Source organism: Myzus persicae, unplaced genomic scaffold (genome assembly GCF_001856785.1).
Source record: "Myzus persicae strain clone G006 unplaced genomic scaffold, MPER_G0061.0, whole genome shotgun sequence".
In the NCBI taxonomy this organism is placed as follows: domain Eukaryota; kingdom Metazoa; phylum Arthropoda; class Insecta; order Hemiptera; family Aphididae; genus Myzus; species Myzus persicae.
Window position 1 is genome coordinate 150,991 of NW_019103977.1, and position 26,854 is coordinate 177,844.

The 26,854-nt window shown below is 30.3% G+C and overlaps 4 protein-coding genes across 4 annotated transcripts; 1 reads left to right on the top strand and 3 right to left on the bottom strand.

The window, feature by feature from the left end:
- Positions 1-3,815: 3,815 nt before the first annotated feature.
- LOC111037119 lies at positions 3,816-5,835 on the bottom strand. Its single transcript, XM_022319497.1, has 8 exons — positions 5,736-5,835; positions 5,535-5,654; positions 5,396-5,461; positions 5,188-5,298; positions 5,042-5,119; positions 4,695-4,953; positions 4,083-4,242; positions 3,816-3,916 (listed from the first exon to the last, which is right to left on the bottom strand). Exons 1-6 carry the CDS (start codon positions 5,815-5,817, stop codon positions 4,919-4,921), a joined length of 492 nt encoding a protein of 163 aa, XP_022175189.1. The 5' UTR covers positions 5,818-5,835; the 3' UTR covers positions 3,816-3,916; positions 4,083-4,242; positions 4,695-4,918.
- Positions 5,836-13,369: 7,534 nt separating this feature from the next.
- LOC111037113 (zinc finger BED domain-containing protein 1-like) lies at positions 13,370-14,493 on the bottom strand. The gene is made up of 2 exons (XM_022319491.1): positions 13,806-14,493; positions 13,370-13,473 (listed from the first exon to the last, which is right to left on the bottom strand). The coding sequence occupies exons 1-2, from the start codon at positions 14,491-14,493 to the stop codon at positions 13,370-13,372; spliced, it is 792 nt and encodes a 263-aa protein (XP_022175183.1).
- A 3,188-nt stretch (positions 14,494-17,681) lies between these two features.
- LOC111037115 (zinc finger MYM-type protein 1-like) lies at positions 17,682-20,642 on the bottom strand. The gene is made up of 5 exons (XM_022319492.1): positions 20,309-20,642; positions 19,910-20,174; positions 18,382-19,768; positions 17,854-17,961; positions 17,682-17,753 (listed from the first exon to the last, which is right to left on the bottom strand). Exons 1-5 carry the CDS (start codon positions 20,640-20,642, stop codon positions 17,682-17,684), a joined length of 2,166 nt encoding a protein of 721 aa, XP_022175184.1.
- Positions 20,643-24,033: 3,391 nt separating this feature from the next.
- On the top strand, positions 24,034-25,056 carry LOC111037104 (testicular haploid expressed gene protein-like). The gene has a single exon (XM_022319477.1). It carries the CDS (start codon positions 24,034-24,036, stop codon positions 25,054-25,056), a length of 1,023 nt encoding a protein of 340 aa, XP_022175169.1.
- Positions 25,057-26,854: the final 1,798 nt, after the last annotated feature.

Here is a 26,854-nt window from a genome sequence, read left to right on the forward strand (position 1 = left end):
AGAGTGTTCTGCGTGACATGTAAATTGTTTGGTTTACCCAAAGCAAAAAAGTTGTTAATTGCTTCCCAGGGTACAAATGAATGGTCTAATATTAAAAGAAATATTGAACAACATGAGTTACTACCGGAACATTTACAGTCTGAAATGAGTAAAGCTCTTTATACCAATAACCATAGAATTGATTTAAAAATGGTACATGGAACTAATAAACAAGTAGTCGAAAATCGTGAGATTGTAAAGGTAGTCATTGATGCATTATTGTATACTGCTCGACAAAACATTGCTCTTCGAGGCCATAATGAGCACAAATCATCTAACAATAGAGGAAATTTCCTTGAACTAATTAATTTAATGGGAAAGTATCATCCAGTTCTCAATTTGCACCTTCAAAAAATAAATAATGTTTCCAAGAATCGGATATCATTTTTATCAAATGTAAGCCAAAACAAATTGTTAGATATTATGAAAGAGTATGTTCGTTCAATAATATTAGAAGAAGTCAAGCAATCACAAATGTTTAGTATTATTATAGACACTACTACTGGTCAACTAACTTTGTCAAGTTTAGAACAAGTAGTATTTGTGTTAAGGTATGTCTATATGGGAAAAATCAAAGAAAGATTAATTGCTTTGGAAACTGCCGAAGATAGTTCAGGTAAAGGAATTTTTGATGTATTTCAAAAAATAATGCAACAGTATAACATTAATTGGAAAGAATATTTATATGCACAATCGTATGATGGTGCTGCTTCAATGCAGGGACAATATAAAGGATTAAAAACATTAATTCAAAAGGAAAATGATAAAGCCATATACGTGTGGTGTTTCGCTCACAGACTTAATTTAGTAATCGTAGACACTGCCGATGCTAGTACCAATACAAAAAATTTCTTTGGTGATCTTCAAGCTTTAGTTAATTTTATGAGAGCGAGAAAAAGAACTGCGGAATTTGTAAAATCTCAAAAGCTTCTTCAACCTCTTAAGCGTGTTAGATCAATGAAAAATTTTTCAGACACAAGGTGGACATCACACGGCCGTGTCATTGAAGTTGTATATTCTAAATTTGATGCTTTACTAGATTCACTTCAAAAACTATCAAACTCTGAAGATAGAATCACTTCTGCTGGAGCTAACAACTTTTTAAAAATAATAACCTCATTCAATTTTATTTTATCCATGATTTTTATGAAAAACATATTTGGTATTACTACAACTCTTTCGAATTATCTCCAATCCAAATCCTTAGACTTTATAGAAGCTATTAATTTAATGAATACTAGCTTAAAACAATTAACTCATAAAAGGAATGATATTGAATATGAAAAATTAGTAAGCGAAGCAAAGCAATTTGCCGAAAATAATTGTCTTTCTTCTACAAGCTTTAAAGAAAATAGAAGAAGAAATAAAAAAAGGATGCCTGGTGAAAACAGTAGGGATGAAGTATTATCTTCTCCAGAAAATAAGTATAAATGTGAAACTTATTTTAAAATGTTGGATCAAATCATAAATTCTATTCATACAAGATTTAATGAATCCCATGAAATAATGAAAGATTTAGCTTTGTTATCTCCAGAAAGAATAGCATTATATAACGACCAAAATCAAACACTACCGTATGATGCTTTTAATAGATTAGGAACTTGGATACAAAACCTTAATGTAGAACAATTAAAAAACGAATATAAAACATTTGCTAAAAGTTTCAATGAGTTAATTTCCAGTATTAATTTACCATCTCAACTTCATACAGAAATTAAAAATATAACTACTAAACAAGGAGAAGGTGATCAAAACTCTGATTGTGAATTAAATAATAGTAGCAGTAGAAGTAGCAGTAGTAGTGGGGAAAGCAGCAAAATAACTGATAAATTAGAAAAAATAAAATTCCACGCCATGCTTCATATATTATCAACTCTGGATTTATCTGTTGCTTTTCCTAATTTATATTTGGCATTTAAAGCCTATGGAACAATTCCAGTGTCTTCAGCATCAGCAGAGAGGACATTTTCAAAAGTAATTAATTAACATACTTAAATTCTATAATATTAACTATTAATTCTTTTATATGATTCTTAAGGTGAAACTTATCAAAACTAGACTGAGGACCACGGTTAATGAAGGAAGGCTTGAGAGCTTATTAATGCTTAGCGTTGAAAAAGATGTTCAAATTGACTACGAAGAAATTATTAATCGATTTGGTCAATCATCTACAATATTACAAAGGGCACTTTTGTTTGTTTAATTTAAAATTTAATTTTAAACAATATATTTTAGTTAAACCAATTTTTATTAATTTATGTATACTGACATACTGTTATTTACATAATTTGTTTAAAAAGTATTTCAAAGTTTGAATGTTATTAAATAAATTGTGATACATGTATAATATCCCTGTTTTCCCATAATTTAGTGTAAATAATTTACATTTCTATCAAAATATAGTATTATTCTCATTAAGTAAATATTAATTACTATACAATATGGTCGTATAATTGGGTATTGCAAAGTTTAATTTTATTTTTTGCCAATTTTATAACTATTTTGTGTTTAATTTATATTTAATGTATGGTACAATTTAAAAAAAGCTGACATATTTGTTAACATATTTGAGTGTGTCAACTCCCAAAATTACTTCTTAAATAAATACTTGGTACATTTTCAATAAATGATAAATCAAGAGTCAATTACAACAAAAGAGGGAAAAACCTCTTATAATTTTATAATCCTCATTATTCCTATGTACGATATAGATAAGTATAAGTAGATAGGTGCTTAAATCATTATTAGTTTATAGTTTTCATTAATTTGTTTTGGAAATATTTTAGGGATGGTGTCTGAGAAAGGGCCCACCAAATTTGCAGTGGAGCAAATAGGCAATTTTTCAGGGGGGGGGGGCTCAAACCCCAAATGCATATTTTTGAATAAATGCCTATTCTATTCTAATTTTTTGTGGTTGCTCCAAGAAGTTTTTATTGGAGGGGGTAGGTAAGCCTCCCACATATTTGCGCTTCTGGGTGGGTGGGTAGGAACTAAAATTGTTGTGCATCATGGTTTATAAATGTTCACCACGCCACTGCTTACTAGTACTAGTAGTTGTGCCATTAGAGATTTTGGTTGTAGTTGTGACATTAATGTTGATCGTGGTAGTAGTTGTGAGTGTACCGTATTCTATTTCATTATTTTTAACATTAACTTGCCATTGATATTTAATGTATACTAATAATTAAATTCAATATTGATTTAACAATTGATATGTTTTATTAATAATGTTTGTAATAAAAATATAATATATTATGTATTTTGTTAAACACAAATTGTTTATTTTTACAAATCCAAGTTTAAATTGAGATTTAAAGCATGAGATTCACTTATAAAAAAATAAATCATGTTCCTTGATTAAAACTCTGACTATAGTAAATTTGAATGAAACCCCTCTATTAATTAATATAGGTATAAATATATTATATAAAAATAAACACTTCGGTATTTGTTATCATACATACCAATAATCAAATATAATATGATGATGATGGAGAATATGTTAATTAATTATTATAGATACGATGCAGGTGTTATATACTCATATAAATAACCATCTACAAATTAACAACATTAAATTATTTTAGGTGTATATATATTATAATTTATTTTTTAACAAAATATAATTACACGGCTAATATACATAATAAGTATTATTGTGTTCAAAATTCATAACATTTTTAAAAATTATAAAATGTATATATATAATTTTAAAAGTAATTTAATTTAAAATACATAATAATATGCCAAATGCTTTTATTTTGTTTAGCTTCTAATCTTTTTAAATTTAAAGGCGCTTGTGCCAAAATGTATTTTATGACTTCTTCTATTTCATTTAATGGAGTATTCTTAAATTTTGTTTGTTTTTTAACGGCACCTAAAAAGGTAATTATTATATTGATATTATAATTATCTGTAATTAAATAATAAGTTGGAGAAAAAAATTAGTAGGTAGTATAATTTTATATACTACTAATGGCATAAATATATATATATATATATTTAGATATAATAGATTATTTAAAATTATTCTTAGTTCATACCAAATACAACTGAGCATACTGATAGACTTGAAAATTTATCTTTTCCTTTTTTCCCGGTGTATGAGTAGTTAGATAGCAAACTGTCACAGAATAATTTGGACATGATTCTCTTAACAACCAATTTAACATTTTTTCCACCAATACATGAAAGCTCAGTAACCTAAAAAAAAAGGTGTATTTATAATTAATAATATATAATAAACATTTTGGAAAACATCAATATTCCATACAATTTAAAGTATACTCGTGTAGATACTATATAGTATATGTTAAGAGCGCCCGCTTTAAGTATAATAAAACAGACAACAGTCTTATATGTTAGGATGCTGAAAAATATTAAGTCCTCAAAATAACAAAATTTATTTGAATATATTATTGTACCTATAATCCTTTAATCTAGATAGTAGATGCTAATATGGCGTACAAGTGAAAAATATATTAATGCTATTATCATATAAAATTGCAATATATATTTGTATAAGAAGTAAGAACTACCTAACAATAACATTATAACTTACAAAAGCACTAGAACATTTTAGAGATATTCCTATCAAAAAATGTATTAAAGAAAATATAATAAAATAGAAAATTAATTAATTATTAATAACTTACTAATTGATTTTTAAAATCTTGATCGCCAGATATCTTATCTTAAAATGTAGTAAGATCAATATTGTTATTGATTGGAAGCGGACAATTTGTTAAATCCATACAATCTTGTTCTTTTTTGTCAAATACACCAGAACGTTGCTCCAAAATATTTTCAGTTGTTTCTAATCGTCCCATAATTATTATTTGATTGCTTAAGACTTGTTTTAGTTCATACTTCAAAAAAGTTAAGTTAAGATTTGATTTAGACATTCAGTAGTATCTAAACATATTATAGAATGTTATAATTTTTATCATATTTTAAAACATAATAATAATTTAATTTGCCAATAGGTATAATTCTATAGTACCTTTGCTTATTTCAAACTGTTTTGATGCTGATGTTTGTGCAGAATTGTGTCTATTATTAGTTTTCTCCATTTGGCTTACTAAAATAAAATATATTTTGGTAATTAGCAATAATAAGAATGCTCATGTTAATAAAAACTATGGTTACTTTTAATTTTCTTTGGCGAAGGAGACCATCCAGGATTTATTTTGTTACAATCGATCCTTTTGTTGTTTTTTAAACTTGTCATCATATTTTCATGATGATCATTTTCAATATCTAATTTATAGCAATAATTAAAATTCAAATATATTATTATTTTTATCATATAATTTTAAAAGATAATAATAATTTTAATTGCCAATAGGTATAATACCTTTGCTTATTTCAAACAGTTTTGATGTTGAATTGTGTTCGTTCATACTTTTCTCCATTTGGCTTACTAAAATTAAATTTATTTTTGTAAGTTTCAACAATAATTTTTATGTAAATTATAAGTTTAATTTAAATCTTACAATAAGTTGTTTGTTTTAATGGAGTATTCAACTGTTGATCATTTGTTTGTTCATCAAATACTAATTGCTTGTCACTTGAACTTTTATTACGAACTAGATTGACATGTTGCTGACTTTTATCTAACAATAAGTAAAATAATAAAATTATGTTAAAATGTGTAGAAACAAGATACAGATTATGTTGATAAAAACTATAGTTACTTTTAATTTTTTTTGGTGAAAGAGACCATCCAGGAATTATTTTGTTACACCCAAACCTTTTGTTATTTTTTAAGCTATTCATCAAATATTCATGATCATCATTTTCAATAACTAATTTTTAGCAATAATTTAAATACAGTTAATATATTATTATTTTTATCATATTTTAAAATTAATAATAATTTCAATTGCCAATATGTATAATACTATAATACATTTGCTTATTTCAAACAGTTTTGATGCTTAACTGTGTTCATTAATACTTTTCTCCGTTTGGCTTACTAAAATTAAATTTATTTTTGTAAGTATCAATAATAATAATTTTTATGTAAATTATGCTACGGAATAAACCGAGATACACAAAAAGGTCTTTATCAAGACCACTAATTGACTAAAAACGAAGCGGTCTGACAGATGAAAACCACACCAAGTAAAGGCGAACGGCAACACAACGGTGTGATTTTCATCTGTCACAACAGAGGCACGGACCAATCAGCAACGGACTAAGTTATCGAAATGGGTATATATACCGGACGATTTCGATAACTGTCCAGCACTAATTCAAGAAAAATCAATCAGAGCCCCAAACAGACCTAACACATCAAAATCATCACCATCAAACACCTTCATAATTCCTATCAACTCATCTACAAGTAACTCTCCTCAAAACCCCACACCAATGGATCAAGACTATCCAAATTCAAATTCGTATGCTTCCAAAACAAAACCACCTTCATCACCACTCAACTCACAGAATTAATCTCAAACATCACTTCCAACAAGATTACAGTAAAAGATGCTATTATCTCTATTTTGACATTGATGATTGATCCCTCTCCTCCTTAACCATCATGAATAACACCCGCATACTTTTTTGGAACACACAAGGTGCTACTCGGAAGCGCCTTGAACTACAACAATTTGTACAAGAACAAAACGTAGACATATTACTGTTAAACGAAACTCACCTCTCTTCAAGTCAAAAATTCAAATTACCAAACTTCCACTCCTACTATTCTAACAAGACCCAAACAAGCAACCAACCTCCAGCCGGAGGAACCGCTGTCATAGTTAACAGAAGATTCATTCACCAACCAGCAATCATCCCAACAACCTCAATTACGAACACCGCAATACACATTCACACTGGAAATGCAGAACTCAGATTAGTAGCAGTCTACAAAAGCCCAAAAGACACCCTACAAACCTCAGATTTAGATGCCCTACTCAACACCCCTACTAACACCATCATTGCAGGAGACCTAAACGCGAAACACACCATTTGGCAAAGTCGGGTCAACAACAACGCTGGTGTCACACTATCCCGATACTTGGACTCAAGACTAGACATCGCAATAGCTGCCCCAACTTCCCCCACTCATTACCCAAACAACCATAACCACAATCCAGACATACTGGACATTGCTATAATGAAAACTGAACAACTGCAATACCACCTAGAAAATCACTCAACAAAGCTATCCTCCGATCACACCCCCATCATCATAGAAATCTCCCATCAATCAGCCAACATCTACCCTCCAAGGCCACTACGTACCATTGACTGGGAACAATTTGAAGCAGACATGAAGCTCACAACACTCCCATCCCCGAACATCACAAACCCAAAAGAAATAGAAAAATCTATAGAAAATCTAACGAGAATCATCTCAACCACCATCTCCAACAACACCTCAACTTCTTCACCCACCAATCACAGTAAGATACTACCAAAAAGAATTCAAATAGCAATAACCCAAAAAAGAAGACTGAGAGCCCAATGGCAAAGATCAAGAGACCCCACAATCAAAACAGCCCTCAACAAACAAACTTCAATAGTAAGGGAACTTCTTTCATCATATAGGGACGACGAATGGTCATCATTCATCTTCTCCACTGAAAACCACGCAGATGGTAGATCCAAACTATACAAATTAAACCGAAGTCTGCTTCGTAAAAAATTACCACATCATCCTCTTGAAAATAGCCATAGTCAGCTGGTCTACGAAAACCAATCCATCGCCGAATTATTTGCTGACTGCATGGAAAAACAATTTTCAACGACAAATCTCCCACACCCTAACGAACACTACGTAGAGGAAACTCTCCAAGCATACAAAAACTCTCAGAAACAAAACCAAACCATATACTTCACCCCGGGTGAAATACAAAAAACAATTCGACACTTGCCGACCAACAAAGCTCCGGGAAATGACAGTATCACAAATCACGCTCTAAAAAGATGCAGCAACAAAGACACAATCTTACATCTATGCAAATTATTTAATGGGTGCATTCGACAAGAATACTTTCCATCCCAGTCGAAAACCGCAAAAATAATAATGCTTCCCAAACCAGGAAAAAACACAAAACTACCAATCAACTATCGTCCAATATCCCTTTTAAACTCACTGTCAAAAGTCTACGAACGCTTAATATTAAATAGACTCAACATATACGTCCTCCCAAAAATCAGACCAGAGCAATTCGGATTCCGCCCGCAACATAGTACGACTACTCAACTAATTAACGTTATAGACAACATTTCAAATAATATAAATAGAAGAAAAATTACAGCCGCCGCCCTATTAGATATCGAAAAAGCTTTTGACAAGGTTTGGCACGATGGCCTACTTGTCAAACTTCTTGAAATGGAAATACCACGCCAGCTAATCAACACAATCTCATCTTTCTTAAAAAAACAGACAATTTTTCATATCAATCGACAACACAAATTCTTCCACCAGACTCATAAGAGCAGGAGTACCTCAAGGATCATGTCTTTCCCCCCACCTATTCTCGGTATATATCAACGACATGCCACTTCATCNTCGTTCAATTTTTTTTGATTGCCTGCTACCCGGTTATATACTAGTAGTTTATCGATATAACAATTAATAGATTAATTACGTAGAATAAACTTATTTAACAATATAAAATAATTATATTATCGCATTTTTATAACAGTTAATAATTAACAACACTATAGGATAAACTCATTTAACATTAACTCAATGTTTAAGAAACTACATAATATTATAATATTATATGTTATAACAATTAATTAATTATGAAGAATAAACTTATTTAAAAATATAATACTGATCAACCTTCAACAAGTTATTTAAAGAACTATATAATATAAATTTCATCACATTGTATAACAGTTAATAATTAATAATAATGCAGAATAAACTTATTTAACAATATAACACTGATCAAACTTGAACAAGTTATTTAAAGAAGCTATATAAATATAATAAATATCATCACATTGTACAAAACAAAATTATAAGCTTTTAAATTTATACATGTTTTGATTGAATTTTTTTAGAAATTCATTATTTAAAGTATAGTTATAACACTCAGAGCTTGAAGCTTTTAGCATACTTTTAGTTTGTAACAGACCACACAAGTTATCGGTTTGCAATCTATTCCTCTCTTTTGTTTTTATTGCATTAACCATTGAAAATATTCTTTCGACACATGCACTTGAATGTGGCAATGTCATTATATTTTTTACTAAAAAAACCATTAATGGAAACATAGGAGTTTCATCTCCTTTTTTCAATTTACTAATATATGTCCAGAAATCTATAATATTTGTATTTCGATCAATCTTTGCAGATTCATAATGAACAAATGGCAATTTTCTCCATTCTCTGTCCACTTCGTTGATGTCTATGTCCCCAAACAAAATTGGTAGACTAGCATACATGGGTCCCAATGAAGACACATCATTATCAAAAATGGTTTCTGGACATATGATTTTTAAGTGCTTCAATGGTTGAAGTAATTTGAATGGAAATCTTTGATAAACCTGATTAGCTGCTTCCACATAAAAACATTGGCACCTTAATTTGAAGTCCTGTATCATCGCATATGTTAACTTCTTTTCAGTCAACATTTGGGTTATTGAAGCCATCACCTTACCACCTAAATATATATCTTTTAGATCTAAAAAGAATTCAGGGTTTCTGTATTGTATTTCGTTTACTTCTTTTGTACAAATATAATCTTTTTTCATGTAACAATTGAGAATTTCTTTGTACAAAGAACCAACCTTATCATAGACTACATGTATTTTTACTGTTGTCGATTGCATTTCAATGTTTAGGTCTATGAAAAACGGGAGAACAAAATCGAGAAATTCAAAATACATCAATGTTAATGGATTGGTAAGTCTATCTAAAATGATTTTTGCATTATCTAATCCATCATTTAATGCTGCAGATGTGAAGTATAACTTCAAAGCTGAATATTGAGACAGTATTCGTTTTACAACCGAATGTAGTGATAGCCATCTAGTCTGAGCTGGATGAACTTAGTTTATGTGGCTTTAAGTTTAAAAACTGTTGAAACTCTTTATATTCACATAAACGTTTAGGGTTGTTGCTGATATAATTATAAACATCTCGTGCTACATCTTCTACATATTTTGGCAACTTCATGCAAGCATATGATGCACATAAGTGGAATGAGTGGCAGATACACTTAAACACAAAAATATTTGGTATATCATTGCGCAATTTTGTGGCTAAAGAATTATGTGCGCCCATCATATTATTTGCCCCATCACTTGCATATCCAATCATATTGTTTTTATACGGTATATTATTATCATTAAAAAACCGTATGACATGATCATATAAGGCTTGCGATGTAGCACTATTCACTTCAATCAAAGTGACAAATCTATCCATTATATTAAGCGGTGCTTGAACTATTCGGATAACAAGAGCCAAGTGCTTAATTGCCGATCTATCAGTGCTTTCGTCCAAAATTATAGAAAATTTATGTGTCTTGAGGTCATTCATTAAATTATCGTGACTTACCGATGCTAAGACATTTGTTATGACGGATTTGCATTTATTGTCCCCACATTTTAAATTGTGTGCAATTTTTGAATCTGGACAAATATTTTTAATAAGCTTAGGTAGGTGGTTCATAATTGAGTACGGCAAATTGTGTTCTGCTATGAATAATGACAATTGTAGTTCAGCATACTTGACCTATAATAATAAAATAGATATACAAAATAGAAAATACATTTTCAAACATACTTCAATATCCAATTTACTGTTCTCTGTGAACATTTCACAAATATTTTGGTTTTTAGCATTTCCAACATTTTTCTTGTGCTTTTTTCCATTGGCGTGCTTTGTAATTTCTGATTTGCCAGCTACTCCATCTACTAAGCATGCTTTACAATAAAAAAACGTGTTTCCTTAAACAAAATAATGATTTTAATATTAATATCACTCCCTATACATTATAATAACTTGAATATATTATTTAAATATTACCTTTTTTGCTTGGTGAAAGCCATCCCTTAAATGAGGTATCTGACTCCCATTCAACACAATATTTTTGTTTGTAGGACAGTTTAAACTTTTTAGGTGGTGTTTGAGGACTATCAACCTCCGAGTCCGACATATTGACAACAATTCTTAGTTAACTTTAAAATGATGACAACAGACAATTTAAAAACTATACTAATAGGACAAAAGGTATACTTTAATATTTATATTATAGACATAATACCATTGATTATAAATGTAAAATCAATGATGACGTTATGTGCTGTAAATACCGAATACCACAATGTACAATTTGATGTATGAATGTGACCAACTGCGTAATATACTAATATTACTAATAAATAATAACGTTAAATCTTAAATAGTTAAATGATAATAACAATAACAATCAGCAAGCAACAGGACAAAGCGATTAGTGGTAAATGGGGCCGAAGTCCACCGAAGGCGGAACCGCCGCCAACTGTTTACAAATACCAATAGTTATATTTAGATTTTTATCAAATAACGAAATTCTATGATCGTAACAATTATTATCACAGAATATTTTTTTTTGTCATAATCAACCAAATATAAATATATTTATATATTACCATTGAGTATAATAGATAATATATAGATATTATCTATACTCAATGATATTACTTAAAAATCTAAAAAGTCCCTAGAACTAATAGTTTATATATATATTTTCCCCATTTCCCTAACATGGTCCAGAATTCCCTAAAACTAGGGAAATTTCCCTAAAGTTACGAACCCTGATACCGCTCCACGGCAATTATCATCGTCCCGCCGCCGAGAACCGACAACTACGCCGCCACACGGCAATTATCAACGTCCGGCCGCCGAAGAACGTTCACTACGCCGCCCCACGGCACTTAGCATCGCACCGCCGCCGCGGACCGAACACTACGCCGCCGCACGGCACTTAGCATTGCCCAACCGCCGAAGACCGACGAACCGCTGCTACACGGCGTCGCTCAAGCACCGACCGTCGATAACATCGCCGTTACCAGTCAGCCAGCAACGCTCATCCGACGACGACACGGCCCCGGCAGTCCACAGTCCACACCGTTTAGCCATCGGAGATTAACGAAACCATCGCCGAACGCTGACCAATCGCTGTCCCGCTAACGCGATTATTAAAAGGGCCCTTTTCAGGGCCATCATCTGATTACATCGGCACTTAATTAAGTTGTCCGACCCGAGCCAGGTTCGTCGTCGGAGTGCCGCTTGATTTAAGTCTGCACCGACGACGGCCGACTCCCTAGCCTATATATATTTGTTAACCGCATATTGATATTCCTATATTGTAAAGATAGGGTCCGGCATTAGCCCGACCACACACCCAAGTGCCTCCGATTGTGTCGACCCACTTAATTAAGTCTGGTCGACACAAATCGACACTTTACTCGACCCTATAAATTGTAACCATAATTATTTTACATATAGCAATAGAAACAATTGATTACTGAATACGACACTGTCTTTTTATTCACGACGCGGGTCGTCCAACCGGACGCACCGTATCAATTATAAGTATAATTTAAATCTTACAATAAGTTGTTTGTTTTAATGGAGTATTCAACTGTTGATCATATTTTGTTTGTTCATCAAATACTAATTGCTTATTGGCACTTGAACACTTATTATGAACTATATTGACATGTTGCTGACTTTTATCTAACATTAAGTAAAATAATAAAATAATATTAAAATTGGTAAAAACAAAATACAGATCAATATACTCGTGTTAATCTATATAAACTATAGTTACTTTTTATTTTATTTGGTGAAGGAGAACATCCAGGTTTTATTTTTTTACAACCGAATTTTTTGTTATTTTTTAAAGATGTTGAATAAAACTTTTCATTATTTTCAGTATCTAATGTGTAGCATGTCAATAATTTTCAACAAAAAAAAGTTAATGTTTAAATTAATTTACAAATAGAAATGGTATTTATGTTTTTTTATACCGGGGTCGGAAAAAAAGTGGCATAGAACAAGTCGATGATGAAGGAGAACTAGATATATTTACTGCTTTAATAGTTTCATCCTCAGTTAATGAAAAATCAGATTTATATTTTGCTATTTCTGCTATACCTCTTGCTTTTTCAAGTGTTTCTGAAAAATAATTATCAGGAATACAAGTTCTTATCATATTAGCATAATTTTGAATAAAATAATAGACAGCAAGCATTATTTTAGTTTACCTGTATTTTTACGAAGAATCCTAGCTCTTAAATATTTGAACTCTTTATCATTTGATTTATATTTTGAAACAATAAATTTTCCAGCAAGTGCATTATTTTTTGGTCAAGCACATAATCTTTTTCCTATAAACCAAATTGAAGGCACAGCTTCAACAGATTCGTCATCAAAAAAATGAGCAACTAAAAAATTTGTATCCATTTCAAGATCTAAAATTGTAAAATCCATATTATATTAATTATTGATATTTTGTATTTATTTTTATTTTTATAATAATTTATTCAAACCGTTAAATTATAAATTATAGATACTACAAATTGTATAATATATAGGTAATTGTTTACTAATACATATATCATATTTAATTTTAAAGGAATAAATAAAATATTTAAAATCACAAACGTACGAAAAAATTTAAATATTTAATGTTCAATTACATTTGTATGCAGAATGGGGAAAGCAATAAGATGCAAATCTTACCTAACTCTCTCGCAAGGTACGGATGTTTCGAGATGGCACAATGTATTTTTGGCCAAAATACTCAAATTTGGGTAGTTATAACTGTGGTCTTTCCACCATTTTAATGGATCTTGATGTCTAGAAATTATCGAATCTTCCATGTAACGTTGCAGTTCCACAATAGCTCTTGATGTTGCAGTTCCAATAGGTGTTGACTTGGCTACACAACTGTCAATATCATCCCATATAGATGGTTGTTCGTTATTGGGATTTGTGTTAACATCTGCCAAACTTACTGATTCATACTCTTCGGTATATTTGCTACGAATAATGTTTGCCGTTTTTTCTATTAAATCATTTTTTGTAGTATTCAATAGAATATCATTATGGTTAAATGGAATGTGTTTAAATCGTGGGTCAAGAAATGTGCATCTTGAAAGAGTTTTACTTTTTTCTAAATTTTTAAATCCGTCTCTTTCATTCATATTAGCTATAAGTTTATCAACCACATGTAAAACTCTTGGTGCCAGGTTAGTTTTTCTTAAACTATTATAAACTTTAAAGAGTCCTTGAGCAATAACTATTACTAATGACGCAATCGTGTATCTTTGTCCACTTATAGCTTTAGTAAATTCTTCAAAGGGCTTCAATACTTTAATAAGATCTTTCAAAATTGTCCATGCTTCTGGCCGAAGATTTTCAGGAGCATTATTAAGTGAACCCAAAGTACCACGAATTGAGGTTTCTAACTCGACAAATCTGCATACCATATAATATGTTGAATTCCATCTAGTAGAGACATCCTGAATTAATTTTTTTGGATTTTTTTATACCATTATTTAATTGGTAAGTTTTGAATGAATTGTTGGCTACTGTACTCTTTCTAAAATGAGAAACAATATTTTTTGTTTTGTTTATCAGGTCTTCTTCTAAAGTGAGAGCAGACTGGACTATAAGATTCATTGTATGTGCAAAACAGCCCATATTCTTTAAACTTAAGTTATTAAGGGCATTTTTTATGTTGTATGCGTTATCAGAAACTGCAAATGTAATTTTTTTAGTTAATTCCCATGATTCCAATATTCGTTTAATTTCTTGTGCAAGGTTGTGTCCAGTATGGTTTAAGTTAAGCGAAGAACATTCTAGAAGTATAGAGTTTAGTTCAAATTCAGTGTCAATAAAATGTATTGTAATGGCCATAAAACTTTTATTGTTTCTAGATGTCCAACAATCTGTCGTCAAACAAGCATTTTCAACAGTTGATGTCAAGCTTTTCATCTCCCCTAAACATTTTTCATACATAGCTGGAATGAGTTCTTTGGATATTGTATGACGATTTGGCAACTCATAATTAGGATTCAGGATTTGTACAAATTGTTTGAAACCTGAGTCTTCAACAACCTTAAAAAGTTGGAAATCGTTAACAAAAAGTTTTAATAGCGTTTGATCTAACTTTTTTTTTGCATCTACAGATAGTTTTTTTGGTAAATAACCAACAACAGACGTTTGTCTTTTTTTCAGAATAGAAGTTGATGCTTGCATTATGGTAAAAGCATTTGATGATGATGGTGTATTTAGAGAGGATGCAGTTTCATTTGTTCCAGACAACAGTGAAGAACTAGGCTCAGATGTCTGTGTACTATGTGTAGGGTTATAGGGGTTATCAATACTTTCGCGTTCGTTATGATTCTAATGTAAAATTAAAAGAACTTAAGTTAAATAATTATAATTGTATAAAAGTTGTTCATTTTTATATGATTTTCGAATAATAATAAATATTAAAATTAAATTGAATTAATTTCAATACTTAGTACATAATAGTGTATTGTTTAATATTTTAATTATTATTTTTTTAAATGCTTAGTTTTGATTTGTCATGTCTAATAATGTACAAAATATTTTAGGAAGTTGTACTTTCAAGTCATCGGCAAAAAGAAGTTTTCTTGAAAGTAAAAAATTTAAATCATTAATAAAGGAGCTAAGTGAGAGCCCTGAGGTACACCGGATGTTACAACGAAAGGATTAGATTTGTAATTTTTATACTTTATAATTTGTTTCCTGTTTGGTATATAGGATGAAATCCAAGAGAGAAGTGGATCCTGAATACCCATGTTATGAAGTTAAGATATGAGTATTGAATGGTTTACCTTGTCAAACGCTTTAGAAAAATCTGTATAAATAACGTCGACTTGGGATCTAGAAGCAAAGGAGTCTAATATTAATTTATGAAAGATTACACATACTAATTGAGATAGCAAAGGAGTTATTTTTTTTGATATAATTGATTCAAAGATTTTTGGAATTATTGAAAGTAGGCTGATTGGACGATAAATTGTTACACTTAATATATCACCTCCCTTAGATATTGGTTTCTTAACTTGTTTTCCAAACGGTTGGAAAAGTACCAGTAGATAGAGATAGGTTATATAAATACAATAATGGAATAGTTAATACGAATTTGCAGTTTGATTACCTCATTTTTTTCTTACTCTTCTTTTGTCATCATATATTCGTTATGTTCAGCATTAATAGCACGAACTAAAATAAAAGTTCTTGTACGTATTAAGTATAGTAAAACCTTTTCTGGTACTGGTAAATCTCCTTTATAATAATTTATGGCTTTATCAGCTACTTTTCTAATTATTGAAATATCTTTAGAACAGTAGTCTCCATGTAATTGTGTAAAAAAATGCTTCATTACCTTGGCCACATCCATCAATTTATCACTAGGCACTGTTAAGTTACCTCTTGAAGCATAAGCTATCCAACTGGAATTATTCATATCACCATTAGATATCAAGTGTGGATATTTAGCTCTGAAATGATGCGCTACAAATCCAGTGATATATTCTAAGCCAGCCATTGATATAATATCATTATTGATCTTCTCATTCATATTTTTTTTATTTCAAAATCAAATTCATCTTCATCAAATATCAAGGCATTGCCATCAAGTATTGCATCAACAATCGACTGTGTAAGTATAATGTCTTTTTTTCAATCTAACTTATATTTGAAAATACTGTATAAAGTATAAACACTAAAGTCTATAATTTTGTTTTGGGGTGGGAAAAAATTATATAAACAAATTAACTTTTTTTAAACCTTATAAAAAGTTCATAAAAAGTGTGTATTAACTTTTAACTTAATTGAGTTAAAAAAAATCATTAACTGGCCCAACTTTGCTTATAACTGATTTAGTGAATACATGCTTTCATGATAAATAAATAGGCATAATATATATATGTATGATGTATTTATTACAAATATAAGACAATTTATTACATACAACTTAAGCAATAAGTACAACATTAATACACAAGACAATTATTTTAATTATATTATACAAATTAAAGAAAATATTTGTTGTATTCGGTATGGTAACAATTTAGCATTATATACTGCATCAATGTTGAATATGGAAAAATTTTGAATATACCGCCAATTTATATAATATACAGCCAATCAGAGCTTCGCCCCTTACACTGCTATTTTAAATTCTTAACAAGATAAAACAATATAGTGGGGGTACTACTGCAATAACCTTGTATATTTAAGCCATGCTAAAGATAATACTGGAGTAACAAAATACATATATAATAATGATATTAATAATAATACTGATGATAATTATAGATAATATTATATATGACTTGTATATTTTATATCTTACATTCACCCCCAAAAGCAAATATATTTAAATTATTATATATATTTTTTTTTAAATGAAATAAAATAGAAACTGATAATAATGTTATTATATGAATAGAAAATTAAAAAAAACAATGTGCATTAATGTTGCATGAACAAAACATTCAATATCTGAATTATAAACAAAAAAATAAAATAACAATATTACAAACTTAACAATCTTAGTTTAAAACAAAATTATTGAGCCAATGTGGTGTTTTTTTAGTTCTATTTGATTGTCTGACTGATGGAATTGATTGATGATTCGTTATAGGTTCTTCTTCAACTTGTGGATATGTTTCTTCTTCAGGTTATTGAACATTGCTTTATATGGTTTACACTTAATTGGAATTTATAATATAATATTCCATAATATGTAAATTAGAAAATTCACAAATTTCATTTTCTGATGCGGAAAAAATATCATTATATTCTAATACTTGTTTTTCTTCATTTGACAAAAAATCTTCAGTAACAGTGTTAGGTTTAGCTTTACTATTAATCAGAGTTCGTGTTTTTAAAGTTAGAGGTTTATTGTCATATCTGGACTGAATTACACAACCAATAAACAAACGACTTATTAGATTTTATACAACCAAATTCATGAGATGTAGATGGAGTGTTAATGCAAATTGCTTCGTTCAGTTCGATTATGATAGTAGCATGGGCGCCGAGTTTTCCAATTTTCATGGGGTGCCCAAAACCCTAAAATTATTTAAGTAGGTAATAAGCAAAATATAAAAAAAAATACAACAAAGTATTACTTGTTAACTTGTTTAATAACTTTTTTATTTGTATGTACAATGACGTGTCTATCATAGACAAAGACAGTTTACATAGACAGTCTATGTATAAGGTAAGCAAATAAAAAAAATAATCTTTTTGTAATGTAAATGTTAAAATATAAAGTTTTAGAATATATTACAATCTAAAATTTTCTAACAAATCTGAAATGTATTTTGCCTGACTTTGGTTGCCTTTATAAATTTGTTAGCAATAACTTCAATGTTTATTTCATCTTGTTTATGTACATTTAATAATGCTACATCATTAAGCCGTGTTTGCGTCATGGTCGATCTTAAACGCCGAAGTGCAGAAAAAGAACGCTCAGCTGTACATGATGAAACTGGTACGGTTAACATGATTTTAATTAATTTAACCACTTCTGGAACTAAATCTTGCAAATAAGACTCTTGTTTAAAAAAATTAATCGCATCTGACACTGATGATATTTTAAAATGTTTTGCCTTGGCAATATCTAACATTATATTTCGATGTAATTCTAATTTTGTCCCATCGAAATCGGAGCCATAGTATTCAGTTATAATAGCTGTATTTTTTTTTTTAGGATCTACAATAAAGTTTTCTACTTTTGCGAGATGTTTAATTACATTACTTTGAAATCGGTTGTGAAGAGCAGATAGCGTCATATCCATGCATTCAAAAAATAGCGCTTTATACTGATCTTTAGCCGACGAAAAGTAATGTTCTTGACCCCCTTCGATCAGACGTTTTGGAGTTTTTCTTTGTTTAGGTAGCTTAACTTCACCTAAACCTAGCTCTTCAGATTTATAGATAATATCTTCCCATAATTGGTCAAAACCTGATTTTCGTTTTTCTTCTATAGAAATTATTATTGCCTCAATTTTTAACCTTGCATCTTGGAAATGCAAAGATTTTTTTTGTAGTTCCGAATTCAAAACTTCAATTCTCTCAAAAATGAATATCATAATTTGCAAAACGAAATAAAAATCAAATTTATAAAGTAGTTTCGAAAAGCCACTAGCCTTAGCACCTATTTCATTTTTTTCGGTAGTCAGCTCATCAAGAAATTTACGAAGTAAATTATAATTTGAATCAATCGATTTTAATGAAACAATTCTAACACACCATCTTGTAGGACAAAAAGGCCTAAATGAAACATTATTTGAAGAACCGATTATACTTTGTTCAGCTTGTAAAGAATTAAATATTGCCTGACGTTTAGGTAAATCTTTAACAAATGATATCATTGAACGTAAAATGGCTAAAAAATCTCGAATCTTCGTTATATTCTGCATTGTATCTTGAACAACGAGGTTTAAGGTGTGGGCAGTACAATGAACAAAAATTGCTCTAGGTTCAACGTCGATTATTCTTGCTTGTAAACCACTGATATGTCCACTGACATTGGCTGCCCCGTCATAGCATTGTCCGCGACATTTAGAAATATCAATGTCAAATTGTGATAAAACATTAATTACTAAATTAAATAATGTCTGTGCGTCAGTAAAAGGAGTTTCAAAAAATCCTAAGAAATGTTCTGATATATTTAAATTCTTGTCTACGATGCGAAAGCACACAGAAACTTGTTCTCTATTGGAAATGTCTCGTGTTTAATCCAATATTATTGAATAACAAAAAGAATCTTTTATTTCAGAAATAAGATTTAACTGTACTTCTTTAGATAAAAGAGATAATATTTCATTTTGAATATCATGAGATAACCATTTATACTTGGTTCTTAAAAGCCAACTTTTTAATTCGGGAACATCTTCTGCACGTAAAATAAGTAATTGTTGAATGTTTGAGTTTATATCAACGTGGCCACGAATCGCTAAACCTTGTCTCGATAAATAAAGAAGAGATGAAATAATTTTTAGTAGAGCAGATCTACCTTCAATCATTTCTTTAGTTTTGGAAACACTTAAAGAAGTACATATGTTAGTTCCTTTTCTTTGCGCTCCAATAGATGAAATCGAAGCTCGATGAAAACTACCAGCTAAAATAAAATAAATATAACTACTATGCTGTCTATGCTTTTAAAAGCCGATTGGCGTTAATTTATAAAATAAATAAATAAATCCTTTAACTTATATTTAAAAAAGTGTTGTAAAATAAGTAAAATAATCATACCTTCGTGAGATTTGAACCTTTGTAGTGCTTTATTCCACGCAGAAAACCCATCAACTACAAATGCCTTTTTAGAATTTTGATCAGTCACAGAAAATACAGGAAGATTAATTTGGTTTTCATCAGCAGTCTTACAAATCGAACAGAACACTTTTTCTTTCACGGGATCATATAACAACCATGGATATAATTGTTGCCATTTTTCCTGATAACTCCTTGATTTTACATTTTCAACAGGTTTCGAATCTCCACTATTAGATTCAACTTTTAAGTTAGAAGTAGAACTGTTTATAGCCTCATTAGATTGAACTGATTTTTTTATTAACCACTTATCCATCTTGACGTTTTTAAATATATAAAATAATTGAACTATATTATAATCTAAACTGTAACATACGTAAAACGTAAAATGTACATACAAATACAAGTACAGAACAACTCGCCGAACGAACGCAAGTCGCAGACTAATTACTGTGTAGTGTGTACTACTACACGTCTACACTCTACACACACTATACCTACATTACGTACATCGTACCATCGAGGCTATGGAATATCGTTAATCGTTATCGTCGCAGTCGTCGTCTGTCGACCAAAATAGCGAAAAACCCAAAACATATATTAAATAGGTAATTAAAATGATAATTTATATTTATATTTCTAAACATGTATAATATTAAGGTATTTACTATTTATTTGTTTTATTTATTTCATGGGGTGCTCTGCACCCCATGAAATGAACCATGGGGTGCTCGAGCACCGCAGCACCCCAATAGTCGGCGCCCGTGGATAGTAGCATGCACTGCAGCTTGCCAATCACGTCCTAATATCATAGCAATTGGAAGCGATTCGCACAAACCTACTTTAGGCGTAGTGCAGTGTATTTTTCCAACCTGTATTCTTAAAGTGATCCATCCAGATGGAGTACAATCTCCCTCAGGCGTACCTTGTGGTCCGTCTTGTCATTCATGAATTACAGCATCTTTAGGTATAAAACATTTTCTTAATAAAGTAACACATGACCCGCTTTCTGGCAAGGCGTCTATCGTAATTGATCCATTAATAGTTACTGGTATTTGAGAAATGTTGACTAATTCTGTTGAAATACAATTAATACTTTTACTGTTTGTTAAGTCTTGTTTCTTTTTCTCAGTCTGGTGTTTAATATCAGTTGACTTTTGGTTTTTGTTACTGACTTTATTTGAATCTCTATTCTTAGAAACACTATCAGCAAAAGGACAGTCATAGCTTATATGACCAATAGTTTTATATTTAAAACCAGTTGCTCATCCTTGTTATCTCTAGTAGGATTAAAACGATGTATTGTTTAGTTGTTTCTTTTTGAGCTTTAGTATTCTTCTAGGTATTATTACTTGTATTCTGATTGTAAGTATTTGTAGTTGTATTTACTTTACGAATCGTATCAAGTGGAATGGCCCATATATTATCATTTATTCCTTCCAAAATAAGAGATACGTGATCGAATTGTTCCATTTTAAATGGTACCTTTTCGATAATAGCATCTTTATCAAAGATGTAGTCTACGGTTAATTCATCTGTACGTAAGACACGTTTACTTTGAAAATTTAAAAAATCAGAGAAAGACATTTTACACTTCAAACGATCAGTTATTTTATCTTTCCATTCTGGCCACGAAACAAGTCGACGTCCTGATACTTTATGCCAATTAAGCGCTGCACCTCTAAGTCGAGATACTGCATTGACTAACGTTAAAAATGACGTCCAGTGTGCATGACTAGAAATACGTTCTACTTCTAAAATGAAATCAGTAATGTCTTTATGCTTTTTCCCGTGGCACAAAGAGATAGCATTAGCTGTTAAGATTTGAACTTTATTATTACAATTGTTTGCACTTAAACTATTTGAGATCAATTTTTGAGTATGTACAAGTTGAGTTAATAATTAAATAGAAAAAAATTAAATGAATTAATTTAATAAATTAATTCAATAGAAATTGTACTGTTATCCTTAGTTTCGATTTTTTAATAACTATCGATTTTTTGTTGCATTTCTGATAACTTGATTTGGTCTTCTTTTTATTTAAAACGCGAGGTAATAATTGCCTCTTGAAGATTATCAACGACAAGACGTTCATTGTCGGCTAATAAAAAATCAATGAGCTCGTCGTTGTTTCCTTTGTCCGGAAGATGACGAAACTTTAACTCTTTTTTGAGTTCATCGACTCTAATAGTTTTTAGTTGATTGATATCAACTGAATCGAAAATTTTAGGCGTATTCATAACGAATTAATTTAATACGAGAAGGTGAAAAACCGATTAACTACTTTGGTATTAATTCACTGACAGACGCGACAGACGAAAAAACAACATCACAACAATTACGTAGATAACACGCACTATCTGTTTACTGAAACTATTTGTGATACTAACGATTTGAAGTGTGCTGCGAAATACAATTATTCTGTCGTCACTAACATCAACCCACGCAGGTTGGTACTTGGTTCTAACCTATAATTTCAGACGTAAAAATTGCTCGTAAAGCTAAAACCATGTGACAACTTACTAAAAGCGACAACGAATAATTAAATTACACGAAATATACTGAACGTAGTTAATTTTGAGTTTTACCACAGTGCCATGTAACAACTAATAATATAATATAACACGAATATAAAATAGTTAAAACAGGTTATTATAAAATAATTACACAAAACTCGGGAAGACGGATACGTCGACGCGCACTTTCCGACGTTCGATCGTTTACTGATTATATAATAATAATAATGATAAAGATAATACTGGAGCAACAATATATATAATAATGGCATTAATAATAATACTGATGATAATTATAAATAATATTATATATGACTTATATATTTATATATTTTATATCTTATAGTACATAAAAAGTCCAATCCTAAAAATATTTCTGACAGTGAGAACTGTATATTAGATAAATTTATTACATCAGGTAACTGTGAGATAGAATTATTTAAATCTGAGGTATCTATAGAGTAAACCGAGCTAAAGTAATCCTTAAACAATTTTGATATTTCAGAGCCATTTGGCTTACTAATACTATCAAGTATGTGATGTGCAGTTATATAATGATAAGAATATGTTATATTTGTTCATGGTTCCGAAATAATAATTAGCAGAAACGTCTTTCCACAAAAATACATTTTGCCGAAGAACCTTTTTGGTTTAGGGCGGAAAAGGGCTATGCCCCAATTACCACAAGGTAGTTATCATTATCTTTTAAAAAGTCTTGGTAAAAAGCCTTGAATTGAATTGAGATAAAATACAGTAAAAATAAATAAATATATAATTATTAGAATTAGCATTTTCTTTTCTTTTTAGTTGTATGATGTGTGGCGAGGGCCCTTTTGTGGTGCAGTTGTATAGGCTGCAGTCTTTATAACTTGCCCTTAAATCCATCCCTGTGTATATAATTCATTTATTTATCTTCCTAGTAATATTAATAATAATATTCTTAATAATATTAATTTTATCTGATTTAATGTCTTCGTCAATGATAAATAATTTAAACACCGTAATATGCAATACTGTTGCTATGAAACTGATTTTCATTATACAATAACAACAATTTTTTTACAGTTTATTTTATAATAATTTATGTTTAAATATTTAATTTTATAGAATTTCTATCTTAATATTTTATTTTACTGATAATTGTAGTTCTATAATTCTGTGTGATTAATTCAAACAATACCCTTATGTAACATGTTGATGCTAGATGATCATAAGCGGCAAAATGATCTGGTCGAATTTCTCGAACAGTTCAGTGAATCGCAAAAGGAAATTAAACCAACAAAGGTACAGAAAAAATGGGAGAACAAATGTGTGTGTTCAAAAAGATATTTTAAAAAATGGGAAAATACATTGAAATTAAAGTATATTGCAAAATTGGCAATTCCTAAACCTGTTCGTCTTAGGCCTTGGCCAAATCCAGAATTGGAAGCAGTTTTACCATTACCAGTAAACAAGGCCACTTTAACTGGAAAAATCCCAAGTAGGATATATAAATTGGCAGTACCCAAAGTCAGGCATAACGTGCCATTGGACCTTGCTTATCGAACGTTCTCATCTGGCAATGCCAGGTATAAATATAGGAAACGTCAGCTAAAAACTCGTACAAGAATTCTAGAGCTTGCAGAACCAAAACCTAAAATTAGGCAAGTACATGCTAGATGCCTAAAATCTGAACAAGCAGAAAGACTTTATAGTAAACCCAATAAATCTTCGATAAAGAACAATTCAGATGGTTGGATTAAACATCAGATGTGGCTGAAGAAGAACGCTGCACCTAAAAAAATATTTAGGAGATCTCCTGAAGTCAAAAGACGATCAAAAATGTCGAAATCACAAACTGACATAATGTTGGATAGATTATCCCAAGTGCCAGAATTGAAACGATTTGTTAAAAAATTGATTGTAAGAACAACTGAACCAAGACCATTTGGTCAAATAACACCTATGGGCCTAGATTGGGTTCAGAGGTTATCAGTACCTAGAAAATTATCCTCTGAAACGCAATTGAATCTGGATTATGACCCCGGTGTCATTCCTAGGGCTGCCTTAAAAGCAATATTGTCGCCACGTATAAAAGAATTGGCTGAACCAAAATTTAATCTAAAAACGGTCAACACAGAATTCAAAGAAAATGCATTCAAAATATCACCTACTGCGTTGAAATATAAAGCCACTAAACGCATTAAAAAATTGGCAATGCCTCGAGTACATTAAACATTTCTGTAAATGTGAATTAGCCAAAATTACTATCTGTTTCTTTTAAATTAAACACATAAAATCATACTTCCGTTTAATGTAATTTGATAGAGTATTGAGTTTTGTATTTATAGAGCAAGAAACAGACAGCGGCTAACTTGTGTGGAGGGGCGTGGCAATACTACATGACAGGTCTGTATGCAGTTTGCCTGCCGGGCTCACGTCGAGACGCAGGTGTCGTAGTGCAGGGTATTGGAAAAACTGCGTTTTTGAAGTAAGCGCATAATCCTAAGCAGTTTAGGTGGGAATTGTTTGTTATTCAAATAATTCGAATCAGTCGAGTGATTTTGTCATTTCGGCCAAATGTATTTTCTTTGAATCAGTAAGGGTGGTGTCATACTATGGATTTTCGCCGCAACGGTGAAAACCTATGCTTTAACAGCATTAAACAAAACACATGATTTTAAACGGATGAAGTCATACTATCCGGTGCTTGCAGTCGACTGCGTTGCTGTACAGAAATACAGACCGAACACATTATATTTAATGGATATGGTCATACTATGACGTTTTACCACTACGATACTACAAAGAAAAATAATAAAATCCGTGGAAGTCTCTTTGCTGTATAGTAGGCTTCGAGTATAACCTCGTCATTTACAGGTTAGGTATATGTGTCATAATATTATTCAGTGTTTAGCAGCTGTTTATTAATTCGATTGGTACACTTGTTTTCAAATAGTGGTATATATATATTGTGTACATAACAATCATAAAATTCACAAAATTATCCATAAAATAATTAGGTACATGAAAATATTTAAAACATTTTTTATTAGGTAAAACAGTTTAGTTATTTTATTTTGAAGATATAGGTACTCTAGACGGATGAAAGCATTTAAGAATTAAAAACCAGTGAAGCTGGGTGTTTTTATTACAACTCTAAAAATTGTTCTCAATTATGATTATGACAAATTTGTCTCATTTATAAATTTATTTTGGAGCTCTTGGTAAGGAAGGAGGTTAAAATGTTTTTAAACAATCACCACTTGCAAAAAGCTGGATTCAGGAACTCTCAATTAGCCTATAACTGCCATTTTGCTTACGGCAAAATAAATAACCTTATGATATTTGTACCATTTTGTCCATTTTTTTGACTTATTAATTTTTATCAGATTTAATGTTTCAATATTTAAAATTTAACATAAACTACTTAATGTAAGTAATAACTCAAATAAAGAATAACTATAATACTAGGTTTAAAGAACAAATACAGTTGAAATTTAGCAAGAATATATTTTGTTTATTTAATCAAAATAGAATGTAGACTGTAGAGGTAATGGAATTTGAATAGGATTTTTCCAGGGAAAAGTATTTTAATTTCACTTATGACTTATGAGAGTTGAGTTTTTTCAAGACAGAGTAAGACATCATCTGAATCTTGAATACAGTTAGCACCAGAGTGCTCAAAGTAATCAAGACAAAAAGTTTTTTAAAAGTTCTTTTAAACTGAATGCATGTAGGATTTATTCGATTTCAATTTTGATTTCTTACAGTTCCAAAAAAATTTTCTAGGCTGTCTTGATTTAGACTATAAGTACATACTGAACTATTTTAGAATTTTGATGGTGTTAACCAGCCATTAATAAATGTTATATTATATTTTCTAGTTATATTAAACCACTCATTTTTTTTGCATTGCATTTTTGAATTTCTAAACTTTCAAAATAATTAAGCATTAAATATAAAAAATGTTTCTGATAAGAAGAGTTTGAAAATGGTAACGAATAACGTTTTGATCCCTCGTGGTTAGAAA